General features: G+C 39.9%; 1 protein-coding gene across 5 annotated transcripts in view; it reads right to left on the reverse strand.

Moving 5' to 3' along the window:
* Positions 1–499: 499 nt before the first annotated feature.
* Positions 500–12,376, reverse strand: part of cd4.S (cd4 receptor S homeolog) — a 30,747-nt gene continuing 18,870 nt past the window's right edge. The window contains 11 exon segments of one of the 5 annotated variants that reach the window (NM_001246311.1): positions 1,185–1,218; positions 2,354–2,421; positions 2,839–2,889; positions 2,891–2,899; positions 2,902–2,960; positions 4,142–4,384; positions 5,819–6,178; positions 7,623–7,865; positions 9,167–9,310; positions 9,995–10,153; positions 10,839–10,890. In NM_001246311.1, the coding sequence (NP_001233240.1) occupies positions 1,185–1,218; positions 2,354–2,421; positions 2,839–2,889; positions 2,891–2,899; positions 2,902–2,960; positions 4,142–4,384; positions 5,819–6,178; positions 7,623–7,865; positions 9,167–9,310; positions 9,995–10,153; positions 10,839–10,890 (1,422 nt within the window). 5 annotated transcript variants of the gene reach the window in all.

Consider the following 12,376-nt stretch of genomic DNA (forward strand, 5'->3'; position numbering starts at 1 on the left):
TTTGTATCTTTTTCTGGCTGTTCAGTGCAGGAGATCAAAGAGAAAGTCGGGACATTTCAGTAACAAACCAGGAGTGCGGGCTGAGCTGTCGAAATCGGGACTGTTGGAACGTGTGCAAATATATTGTTATTGCTACTTTTTATTACTCATCTTTCTATTCAGGCCTCTCCTATTCATATTCCAGTCTTTTATTCAAATCAATGCATGGTTGCTAGGGGAATTAGGCCCCTAGCAACCAGATGGCTGAAATTGCAAAATGGAGAGCTGCTGAATAAAAAGCAAAATAACTCAAAAACCACAAATAATAAAAAATGAAAACCAATTTCAAATTGTCTCAGAATATCCCTCTCTACATCATACTAACAGTTAACTCAATGGTGATCAAACCCTTTAAATCACAAACCTGGTTACACACAGACTGGACCTTCCTGCTGGGAGACTTCAGAACACGTTGGATCAAGGAAAGAGGCAAATGTATAACAAATAAACCCACTCCTGCTTTACAGCTGATATTTCTTGTATTTTACAAATTTTCAGGCAAAGAAATAATGTGAGTTCTCCGCTTGCAGCCTGTAGATGGCGCTGTTCTTTATAGTGGATACAAGTGAACTGCGATCTGAGGCAGAAAGCTATTTGTCTTAGCATGTTGCCAGCAGAGCTTACAATTATACAATATACAATTATATTTACCAGCTATGGCCAGCAGGTGGCAGTGTAGCATAACCAATGCAAATAAAACTAACTGTACAAAATCAGTTATCAACTTATAAGGGTTATTATACTGTCATAGCGCTGATTATTTCAACTTTAAACATAGAGGAGATGAGTGATCAGTTCGAAGCAGGTATGGAGTCCTCTTCACTAAACAGCACAGCGCAGCGATGCTCTGCAATGGGATGGGCTAATGCTCTGCAGACCGGCAGTCTGTCCTCCAGGGCAATGTCTGGGAAATGGTTAACGGAACCCTGCAGATCCCCAGGAGGGTTAATGGCAGAGACACAGTGGTTTCCCTCTGGTTTAGGAAGAGTTAATTGAATTCAGTTTTGTCTTCAAGTTCAAGGAGTAGCACTCCAGTAGTTAATGAATGGACGCTCTGCGGGTCACTGGCAGACTCACGATCCAGTTAGAAGAGTGAAGCAAAGGTCTGCTGCTTTCTGGGAAGCAAGGGGTTAATGGCTGGGCACTCAGTCTTTCTCTCTCAGTCTCATTGGTGCAAATCTGCGGGGCACAAGGGTTACAGAGACATTACATTGACAAACACTGTATTTATCTCATTTCCTTCTGTATATATTGCTTTTAAAGGATAAGTGAACCTTAAAATTAAGTGAATGTAAAATGAACGAGGGTGCAGTTATTGCTGAGGGTGTCCCTGTTGTTGTTCTTCAGTAGGTAAGAGAATGTCAGGGCCGCGATCAGTGGGGGGGGGGGCAAGCAAATTGGATATTTTGGCTCATCTGAAAAATAGCAAATGTTGCATTTCATGGTCACCAGGAAAAAAAAGTCTCAGTACAAGTAAGTCCCTCCCATTAGTGTCCAGGCACGAATTTACAGTGAATTTCCCTGTTTTGTCGACGACTAATACTAAAAAATTCGACGGTGTCAAAAAGGCGTCAACACTATTCAGATGCCCACTGACTTTAGCGCCGGCTTCAAAACTGACGCAAATCGACGTGGGTAATTCAAGTTTCGCAAATTTATCGCTGTTTCACGAATTTCGCTAATTTTTCAGCGAACCGAATCACTACCTCCCATATAGACAAGTGCAAGACCACTCAGGGGTGTAAAATATATATATATATCCCTCCAGGTATAAGCTGTACAATTCCATACTTCCTGTTTCTGGGTAGTTCTCTTTCCCATGGTTAAAGGGGTTGTTCACCTTTAAATTAACTTTTAATATGATATAGAGAGTCATATTCTGCGGCATTTTGCAATTGGTTTTCATTTTATAATTATTTATGGTTTTTGAGTTATTTCGCTTTGTATTCAGCAGCTCTCAATGTAATGCCAGCAATTTGGTTGCTAGGTTCCAAATTCCCCTAGCAACCATGCACTGATTTGAATAAGAGACTGGAATATCAATAAATGTGTAGCCTTACAGAGCATTTGTTTTTAGATGGGGTCCCCATTTGAAAGTTGGAAAGAGTAAGATGAAAAAGGCAAATAATTAAAAAAAACTATATAAAATAAATAATGAAGACCAATTGAAAAGTTGCTTAGACTTGGACATTCTATAAAATACTAAACGTTGAGTTAAAAGTGAACCACCCCTTTAAGCAAGGGGACATTGCCTTCCTCGGTCTGATCGCAAACCTCCACCCGCCCAATTTGTCTCAGATCCTGTCTTACTTAACCTTTACACTGACACCTTCTCTGCTGGTCCAGATTCATTAAGATCCAAGCCCCTCGTCTCGCCCGGCGCTGGAACAATAGAAAGGGAGTATTTTAGGGTGGTTAAAAGGGAAAGTCCCTAGAAATATAAACATTGTAGGGTGTGGGTACCTGCAGTCAGAACCGGCAGTGCAGCTCATAGCAAGGAGCAGACAAAATCAATAGCAATGACATTTATACATGACTTTAGAAACATGGATAGTGTGTAGAGTTTGATACTTAAATAGGCTTCCCTGTTATATATGCAATATTTATACAAAGGGTAATATTGAGGGTTATTAATCCACTGGGAGAAGTAAAGGGAAAGGAAAGCTTTACATATAATAACGCAGCTAATGCTGAACTACAATTCCCATTGCTCTCCTGCATATTATTCTAGGACTTGCAGCAGAAGTGAGTTGCTTTGCAGCAGGAGACAGTAGGACAGGCAGTTGTAGATCCGCTCACCTTTCTGCGGCACCGCGCCGCCAGAATAACGATTGTCACCATGCCGACGAGAAGCAGGATGGCTCCTCCCCCGACCAGCACCCACACTAATGATTGGCTTTTTAGAAAAGTGGCTTCTAACTCTATACAAGGAAAAAAAAGAGGATCATGAAAAATGTATTGTCTGGATATAAAGAGAGGCTTCCGAGTGGGTCATTTGTCATGATTAAGTCTTAGCTCAGAAATGGGTGACAAGCATTTAAAGGAGAAGTTGTATAGAAAATATAATTCTTTTAAAGTGGACCTGTCACCCATACAAACACATCTGTATAATAAAAGTCCTTTGAAAATTAAACAAGAAATCCAATTTCTATTTTTTATTAAAGCATTCATAGCTGTAGTAAACTCATTTAAAAATCTCAGCTGTCAATCAAATATTGTCTGCCCCTCCTCTATGCCTTAGGCAATTACTTTCACTTTCCATTCAGCACTTCCTACATGTCACTGCTCTCCCCACATTCCCCCGTTCTCTTCACCATTTAATTGTGTAACCAGGACATGGGGATGGACATCAGGTCCCCCATTCTGATGCACAAACAAGATTCTGAGATGATGCAAGACTTGTCTTAATAACAGTGTCCCACAAAATGGCTCCTGCCTGCTTGTTATAATTATGAATTCCCAGACTGATGGAAACTAGATTCAAATAATCTATATAGCGTAATTAAAGTTTATTTTGCTTGACTAATGTGATAAAATAGGATTTTGAAAAAAGAAATGTGGGTGACGGATCCCCTTTAAGCACTTTTACAATTGACTTTTTTTTTCCCTAGCTTTCAAGATACCAGCACTTCTTTTACACTGCCAATAGATTGCATATAAAACAACACAACATTTTCCATTACTGAGAACATACATAGTAACACAGTCAGTTAGGTTGAAAAAAGACACACGTCCACCAAGTCCGACCTTTTAACTATATTTTAACCTGCCTAATTGCCAGTTGATCCAGAGGAAGGCAAAAAAACCCATATGAAGTCTCTCCAATTTGCCTCAGAGGGGGAAAAAAAATCTTCCTGACTCTAAAATGGCAATGGGAGCAGTCCCTGGATCAACTTGTACTATGAGCGATCTCCCATATCCCTGTATTCCATAAACATGTTGATGATGATGATAGTTGCCCATTCAATAGCAGAGGGCACTATTGCTATACCACCTTCAACCAGCAGAGGGAGTTAATCAGCCATCACTATTGGTCCTGGTGTGGCCATGGTTGGGCAACTATTAGTGACACTGATTGGCATTGGTTCAGTTCAGTTCTTACCCAAGGTCACATTAGTGCTCAGCATGATCTTGCCCCCAATACGGACGCTGCAGATCCACACCCCCATGAATTCTGGCACAGCAGTAATAGTCCAGAACACGACTGGCTTGCCCCGCTGGCCGTGCTTCACGGTGTTACTGTTCTCATGGTGCCAGTAAAGAGTGCTATTGTCATTGGCACAGCTTGCCTGGCATGTTAACGTCACTTCGGCTTCCATCAGGAGTTGGCGGGGGACATCTGAAACTAAAGAAGAAGATGTACCTTTAAAGGACAAGTAAACCTTTCAAATGTAAAATTGATGAGGGTGATATTCTAAGCACTATTGTCATGAATATTCATTATTTATTTGTTTTTCATTCCAAGATATTAAGGGATACATGTGCTGTTAATATGAATGAATTTAGTTACAACAGCGCCACCTGCTGGTCAGTTTCCCACCAGTCTGACCAGCAAGTAGTCAAGGAAGTTGTCAGGAGAAAGAAAGAGGCTGATGTTCTTCTGCTTAGGAAAGATGTGAGAAAGGTTTTAAATTTAATTCCTAAGCAGAAGAACATCAGAGCAGCCTCTTTCTTTCTCCTGACAACTTCCTTGACTACTTGGTGGTCAGACTGGTGGGAAACTGACCAGCAGGTGGCGCTGTTGTAATAAAATTCATTCATATTAAAGGAACAGTAACACCAAAAAATTAAATTATTTTAATGTAATGTATTTCATGTCATGTTGCCCTCCACTGGTAAAACTGATGTGTTTGTTTCAGAAACACTACTATAGTTCATATAAATAAGCTGCTGAATATCGATGGCGGAAGGCTATATGTTATCTACTGTGTATCCTGTGCTTGAATTGCTGCCCCCATGGCTACACAGCAGCTTGTTTATATAAACTATAGTAGTACTTATCTGTTATCTACTGTGTATCCTGTGCTTGAATTGCTGCCCCCATGGCTACACAGCAACTTGTTTATATAAACTATAGTAGTACTTATCTGTTATCTACTGTGTATCCTGTGCTTGAATGGCTGCCCCCATGGCTACACAGCAGCTTGTTTATATAAACTATAGTAGTACTTATCTGTTATCTACTGTGTATCCTGTGCTTGAATGGCTGCCCCCATGGCTACACAGCAGCTTGTTTATATAAACTATAGTAGTACTTATCTGTTATCTACTGTGTATCCCGTGCTTGAATGGCTGTCCCCATGGCTACACAGCAGCTTGTTTATATAAACTATAATGGTGTTTCTGAAGCAAACACATCAGTTTTACCAGTGCAGGACAACACTGCATTATATTTGTCAGACAAAATCTAAACAGGAAGCTCCCGTTCTGTGTATTGGCATTAGGGCACAAGGAAATCTCTTGGGTGGGACTGGCATCAGTGGGCTCTCCCGTTCCACCAACACATTGGCCTTCCTCTAACAGGGGGAAGATACGGAGGGAAGCAGAAGGCAAAGACAAGGGAAAAAGACAATCAAGAATAGAGAGGAAGAGATAGAAGGAAAGAGAAGTAAAGAAAGGGAAAAAGAATAGGCAGAAGGGGAAAGGAGGTGAGAAGAAGAGATCATAGAAGAAATGTGTGGACTTGGCTTCAGAATTATTGGTAGGTCCCATCTGCAGCGTTTTTGCATGACCTGAGGCTACTACACCAAATATGTGCCCTCCTGACTCTGATCCTCACCTGTGAGCTTCACCAGACACACGTCCATTGCCAACTTCGTTAACCTCTTTTCCTGCTCCAGCTGGATCTCCAGGTGGTACCAACCCGCCTTGGGCTTGAGATGGTGGAAGCTCAGGTTATCCGGCTGCTCTTTTTTGCTTTCCGCACAACGCTCCGGCCAGCAGGCACCACCAGAATCGACAGTCAGAGAAGAGACGAGAGATGGAGAGCTGCTCTTATCATTTGAGTAGGAGATCGACCCACTTACTGCAGAAATCTTGTTTCTTACGGCAGTCTCCCGCACATTGAAATTAAACACCCAAGGGATCAAGGCAGGGGAATCCTCTGAGATATAGATTATTTCTGAAGATGGATAAAATCCTGGAAATTGGGAGGGGAAAAAACATTGTGGTTTGTGTGGATTACTACCGGGCTTTTACCTTGTACCCCAGACAGGTAAGTCCAACTTTGAAGAGAAGTAACAAGTTGGCCTACTTCCTCCATCTGGCTTGTCAATTGCTGATAGAGAATGAACTCATTACAGTTTGTCTCTTTTCTATACATAATCTAAAAGGTGATCAGCTATTGACTACAACTGCTGTGGATATCATTCCAGGTTAGTCTTGGCAAAATGTGGATGGGGTTTTGGGTGGAACGGCAACATTTCTGGCCATAACTGGATATGGGATGTTTTAGCTGGTTAGTGATAAAGAGTTGGGTCAGTGCCCACTTAGTGCCAGGGTTGGGGTCAGGGGCCACTGGGAATCCCGCCTGGTTTAGTGGGCAGTCCGGGCACATTCCACACCAGATTTGCAGACCCTCAAAGGGTGGAATGGACATTGACTGGCTCCTGACTAGGCCATAATTATCTTAAAATCGGGGCCCCATTCTACTCCTTGGCAGGGGTCACTCATCAGGGAGGCTGATAACCTGATACCTTGTCAGTTAAAGGGATTGTTCCCCTTTAAATAAACTTTTAGTAAGATATAGAGAGGAATATTCTCAGACATTTTGCAATTGATTTTCTTTTTTAATTATTTGTGTTTTTTTTTAATTATTTCGATTTTTATTCAGCAGCTCTCCAGTTTGCAATTTTAGCCATCTGGTTGCTAGGGTCCAACTTACCCTGGTAACCATGCATTGATGTAAATAAGAGACTGTAATATGAATAGGAGAGGCCTGAATATAAAGATGAGGAATAAAAAGTAGCAATAACAATACATTTGTAGCCTTACAGAGCATTTGTTTTTTAGGTGGGGTCAGTGACCCCATATGATCGCTAGATAGAGTCTAAAGATTCAAAAACGATAAAAAAAATGAAATTAGTGTTTGCAAATGACATTCCATTGTACTTATTACAGCGCATTTTCTGAGTCTGCATATGCTGTCATACTGATTTTTCTTGTTTATGTGAAAATCAAATAAATATTTTAAACCTAAAAAAAAAAAATTAAGGCAATGGAAAAATTAGCCATTATATAATATACTAAACATTCATTTAAAGGTGAACTAGCCCTTTAAGTATTATGGGGCCCCTTCATTTCTGATCACATCTCCTGCATAGGAAACTGATACATTCAAATCTAATAGTTATGGGTAAGTTCTCTTTAAGTTCCACATTTGTGCTGGTATTTGTTCTCCTACCCCACCCATTCTTGTGCTTGTGACCATGGGAAAGAGAGCAACCCGGTCCCAGCAGCAGAAATCATCTGTATCTGGGTAAGTTCTGATCCAACAGGACCAGAAGTGCAAAATTAAAACAGCAGAATAAGAACTTTCAGTCCAAGTAATAAAGATCATAATAAGAGAACGAATTGCTTCTTACCTGACACACTGATGTGTCGTGAGAATGTGGCTTTGTTTTCCCCATCGATCAATAAATGGCAGTTATACGTCCCACCGTCATTAATCTGAACATTCGCCACCGTTATCCAATGTTTATCCTCAATTTTCCCCCTTCTGGGTGTTTCCCATGTGATCCGGAGACCCATCATGTTTTCGGGAGCAGAGTTAATGCTCAGAGTAAGGTTTTCCGACGCCATTAGATTAGTGGAGGGCGACACAGAAACTGTAGGAAAAGAGAGTGAAGTTAGATCTGGCATTCCGTGACCTGATGATGAGCTTTGTATTCCTATTCACTGGGGCATATTTACTCAAGGGCGAAGTGGCCATCGCTAGCGGAAATTCGCCAAAATGGCAATTCGCAGGGACATTGCCAATTTGCTAAAAGGCTTGGAAAACAATTCAATAGCGAAAGAGCTCAGCACTAACACCAGGCGTATTTTTACTCAGCTGAACGATAGTTACTCCGCAAATTCACTAAAGTGCAAATTTTCCATTACGTTACCCTTTTCGCCAGAGTTTCCTTCGCCAGGTTCTACCAGGTGAATTGATAAAATGAAGCTACATCCTCCTCAGTCTTATATCAGTGACATAAAAAAAGGGAAAAAACGCTGGCGTTTTTTCATATTTTAATGTGGGATTACGTTTAAAAGTTGTAACTGTTAATTAATTTTTTTTTGTAAAAAAGGGCATTAGAGGATCTAATCTAGGATTGTCTTTATTTTTCTTCCTTGGACATGTGTAATAATAAGTGACCACATTTGCACCAACGTCTCTAATAAAGACATATATATGATCTATATGTACCCGCCCTATTCAAATTGACCTAAGCGTAAGTGTAATTGTGTTTCGCTAGGAAGAAGGCAACACTATCAAAAGTTTGCTTAGAAACGCTCACGTTGCTGAATTTTCCCTGGCGATACCTCGCCTGTGCTGGTCAGTCGAGACGCAACTTCACATTTTGATAAATGCACATATGTGCTGCTAATTAAAGTCTGACGAAGTTGCACAACGTGTGGCGGAGAATTCCGAAGCAAAAATTCGCCCTTTACTGAATTTGCCCCACTGTGTGATACCACTATAAATGCACAGATCTAACAGAACCTTATTAGCAATGGCATCAGCATGATGATACTTTATAGGGGTTTTTAACCTTTAAATTAACTTTAAGTATGACTGATATTTTGAGACAATTTGCGGTTAGTTTCATGTTTTATTATTTGAGTTATTTGGCTTTGATTTCAGCAGCTCCGCAGTTTGCAATTTCAGCAGTCTGGTTGCTAGGGCCCAAATTACCCTAGCAACCTACCTTTTCTACCTAGATCTAACAAACATTGGCACTTACTACAAATAAATAAAATGTATTAGTCAGTAGAATGTTTGGATTGCAAGAAATAGTCAGGCAATGACTTTGATTAGCTCATAGTCAGGTGGAACCCTGGCGTTGGTCACAGTCAATATCTATGGTCTGTGCAAGGAAATTGCGTTTATATCAGAGTAGATCCTGATTGGCTCCATATCACTTACTGTCAAAGATGACAAGATTAATAATCAATTTCTCATCACAGGAGTATTTGCCAAAATCATTGAGCTTAATATTGACCAGTTGCATGGAGTAGTTCTTTAGTTTTGTTTCATGCGGGAAGCTGATGCGACTGGATTCGGCAAGAGCTATAGTTGACAGGAAACAAGACATCGTTATGGTATTAATTGTATGGAAACAAGAATAAAATTAAGTACAATTTTGTGAAAACATTGCAAAGGAACAATGCATTATAAAATATAATTATAAGTAGTTGTACAGGATAATGTACCCCCTACTGTAAATTATAAGGATATTAGATATTAGTCACTGAGGGGTTGTTCTGTGACCATATAAAGGCACAAGGCTGCAGGCTGAGTTATACAGGGAACTCTGAGTATCACTCATGTATTATAAGGGATAATGTACCCCCTACTGTAAATGATAAGGATATTAGAAGTCACTGAGGGGTTGTTCTGTGACCATATAAAGGCACAAGGCTGCAGGCTGAGTTATACAGGGAACTCTGAGTATCACTCATGTATTATAAGGGATAATGTACCCCCTACTGTAAATGATAAGGATATTAGAAGTCACTGAGGGGCTGTTCTGTGACCATATAAAGGCACAAGGCTGCAGGCTGAGTTATACAGGGAACTCTAAATATCACTCATGTATTATAAGGGATAATGTACCCCCTACTGTAAATGATAAGGATATTAGAAGTCACTGAGGGGTTCTGTGACCATATAAAGGCACAAGGCTGCAGGTTGAGTGACCCTTTGTTTGTGTGTGTAAGTAACACAGATAATATTCTGGGCAGTATATCTTACATCCGTAATTCATTTGTGAGTTCAGTCTCCTTGCATAGGTCACTCCATTCTTTTTCCATGTAAAATCCCCATTAGTGTTCATGTTACATGGCATTATGACACTCGCCCCAACTGTTGTCCACATCTGCATCTGTATTTGAGGGGATGTCAGAGATGGACCTAAAAAAAAAAAAAGAGTTTACGTTTCTCTTCATTCTCTCTTCATGCAGCAGTTGGGTGTCAGATAATAATTGACAGTTAGTTCCAATATATCTTATAGGGGGGCTCCTTTCCCAGCAGATGTATTAGAGCTCACTCAAATAACTGATTCCAGTACAAACAAAATCTAACAAAATAACTGCCTTTTACACAAATCCTGCATGTAGAGAGACATGATGTCTGGATAAGTAAACCTTTAAAATAAGTGAATGTAAAATTGATGAGGGGGATGTTCTAAGCTCTTTTGCAATGTACATTAATTATTTTTTTTTTTCATTCCAAGATATTAAGGGGTACATGTACTGTTAATATGAATGAATTGTGTTACAACAGCGCCACCTGCTGGTCATTTACCCACCAGTCTGACCAGCAAGTAGTCAAGGAAGTTGTCAGGAGAAAGAAAGAGGCTACTCGGATGTTTCTCTGCTTAGGAAAAAAATTAGAAACCTTTCTCAAATCTTTCCTAAGCAGAAGAATACTCAACATTATATAAAAACACTCAAGATTATATAATAACATGTTTATGTTAATAAGACTCCTGTTGTTTTCCTGATTGTTCTGTCATCAGCATCATGACTTAACCGAGATAGTTGTGTAGATGTTTAATACAGACAATCATTGAACATAGCGTGTGTCTTACACTTACCCATCTGGAGGAAGAGAAGCCAAGAGATGAAGGTGATAACTTGTATCTCCATTTTAAGTTGAAGACTTTCCTTGGCACCTGTCTCTCAGCCTTAGATTTTCTTTCTTTGGAGTTTTACAGACCAAGTCTCAATTTGTCTTGTGTCCAAAGTTCTGCATTAATAAAAATAAAGAAATGCGCCATAGATAAACATTAAATAGGGAGACATTTGTAAAGAACAACGTCTCTATCTCATGTTATTTGTTTTGTTTAAGGAAATGAATTTCTTATACAATAGTCAAGTACAGAAGAGGAGATAAGATTTGAGTTGAGTGCAGTGTGGTTCATCTTGTAGGTGAGTACGTGTGGTTAAATAGCGAGAGGGAGATGGAGAGAGATGGATGTGGTTCATTATAGAAGGGTGGAGATGAATATAGAGGAGACTGAGAGGGGTATTTAATATAACATAGTACATAGGAGGGGGGTATGTGTGGGGATTTAGAGCAATAATGCCCAACAGGAGGTTTGGGGGTACATGTGAGTTCTCTGCTTAGTTACAGCCAACAGACACCGGAGGTCTAGGCTGGAAAAATTCACATTGCTGCATTCAGTTAAATGAAAATAAAACAAAAGTGCAATTGTTTGCAAAGATGACGCTTCATTCATCTGTTCTGTCCAAAGCACCAAGCCGCATGCACGTTACACCATGTTTAAAAAAAAAAAGCATCATGGGACATTTTCTAATAATGGAGCAAAAGTGAAGGGCAATGTGATAGATATGCATGCATGAGGGAAGACATTTTTTTTTTATTGTAGGCTGTTTCACTGTGCAAAATGAAATATAATGTGAGGTAGTTTGAATATGCAGGGGGCATATTTTAAACCTGTAAAATCTTGTTGCCGGCCACTGATTTAGAGAGAGAGAGAGAGAGAGAGAGAGAGAGAGAGAGAGAGAGAGAGAGAGAGAGAGAGAGAGAGAGAAATGATCATGGGTTGATCCAATGAGTGAGAAATAATCATGGTTTGATCCAATGAGAGAGAAGTTATCAGGGATTGATCCAATTAGAGAGAAATAATCATGGTTTGATCCAATGAGAGAGAAGTTATCAGGGATTGATCCAATAAGAGATAAATAATCATTGTTTGATCCAATGAGAGAGAAGTTATCCTGGGTTGATCCAATTAGAGATAAATAATCATGGGTTGATCCAATGAGAGAGAAATAATTATGGTTTGAACAAATGAGAGAGAAGTTACCATGGGTTGATCCAATGAGAGATAAATAATCATGGGTTGATCCAATGAGAGAGGCGTAATCATTGTTTGATCCAGTGAGAGAGAAGTGATCATGGGTTGATCCAATGAGAGATAAATAATCATGGGTTGATCCAATGAGAGAGAAATAATCATGGTTTGATCGAATGAGAGAGAAGTTATCATGGGTTGCTCCAATGAGAGATAAATAATCATGGGTTGATTCAATGAGAGAGGCGTAATCATTGTTTGATCCAGTGAGAGAGAAGTGATCTTGGGTTGATCCAATGAGAGAGAAATAATCA

Source organism: Xenopus laevis, chromosome 7S (genome assembly GCF_017654675.1).
Source record: "Xenopus laevis strain J_2021 chromosome 7S, Xenopus_laevis_v10.1, whole genome shotgun sequence".
NCBI lineage: Eukaryota > Metazoa > Chordata > Amphibia > Anura > Pipidae > Xenopus > Xenopus laevis.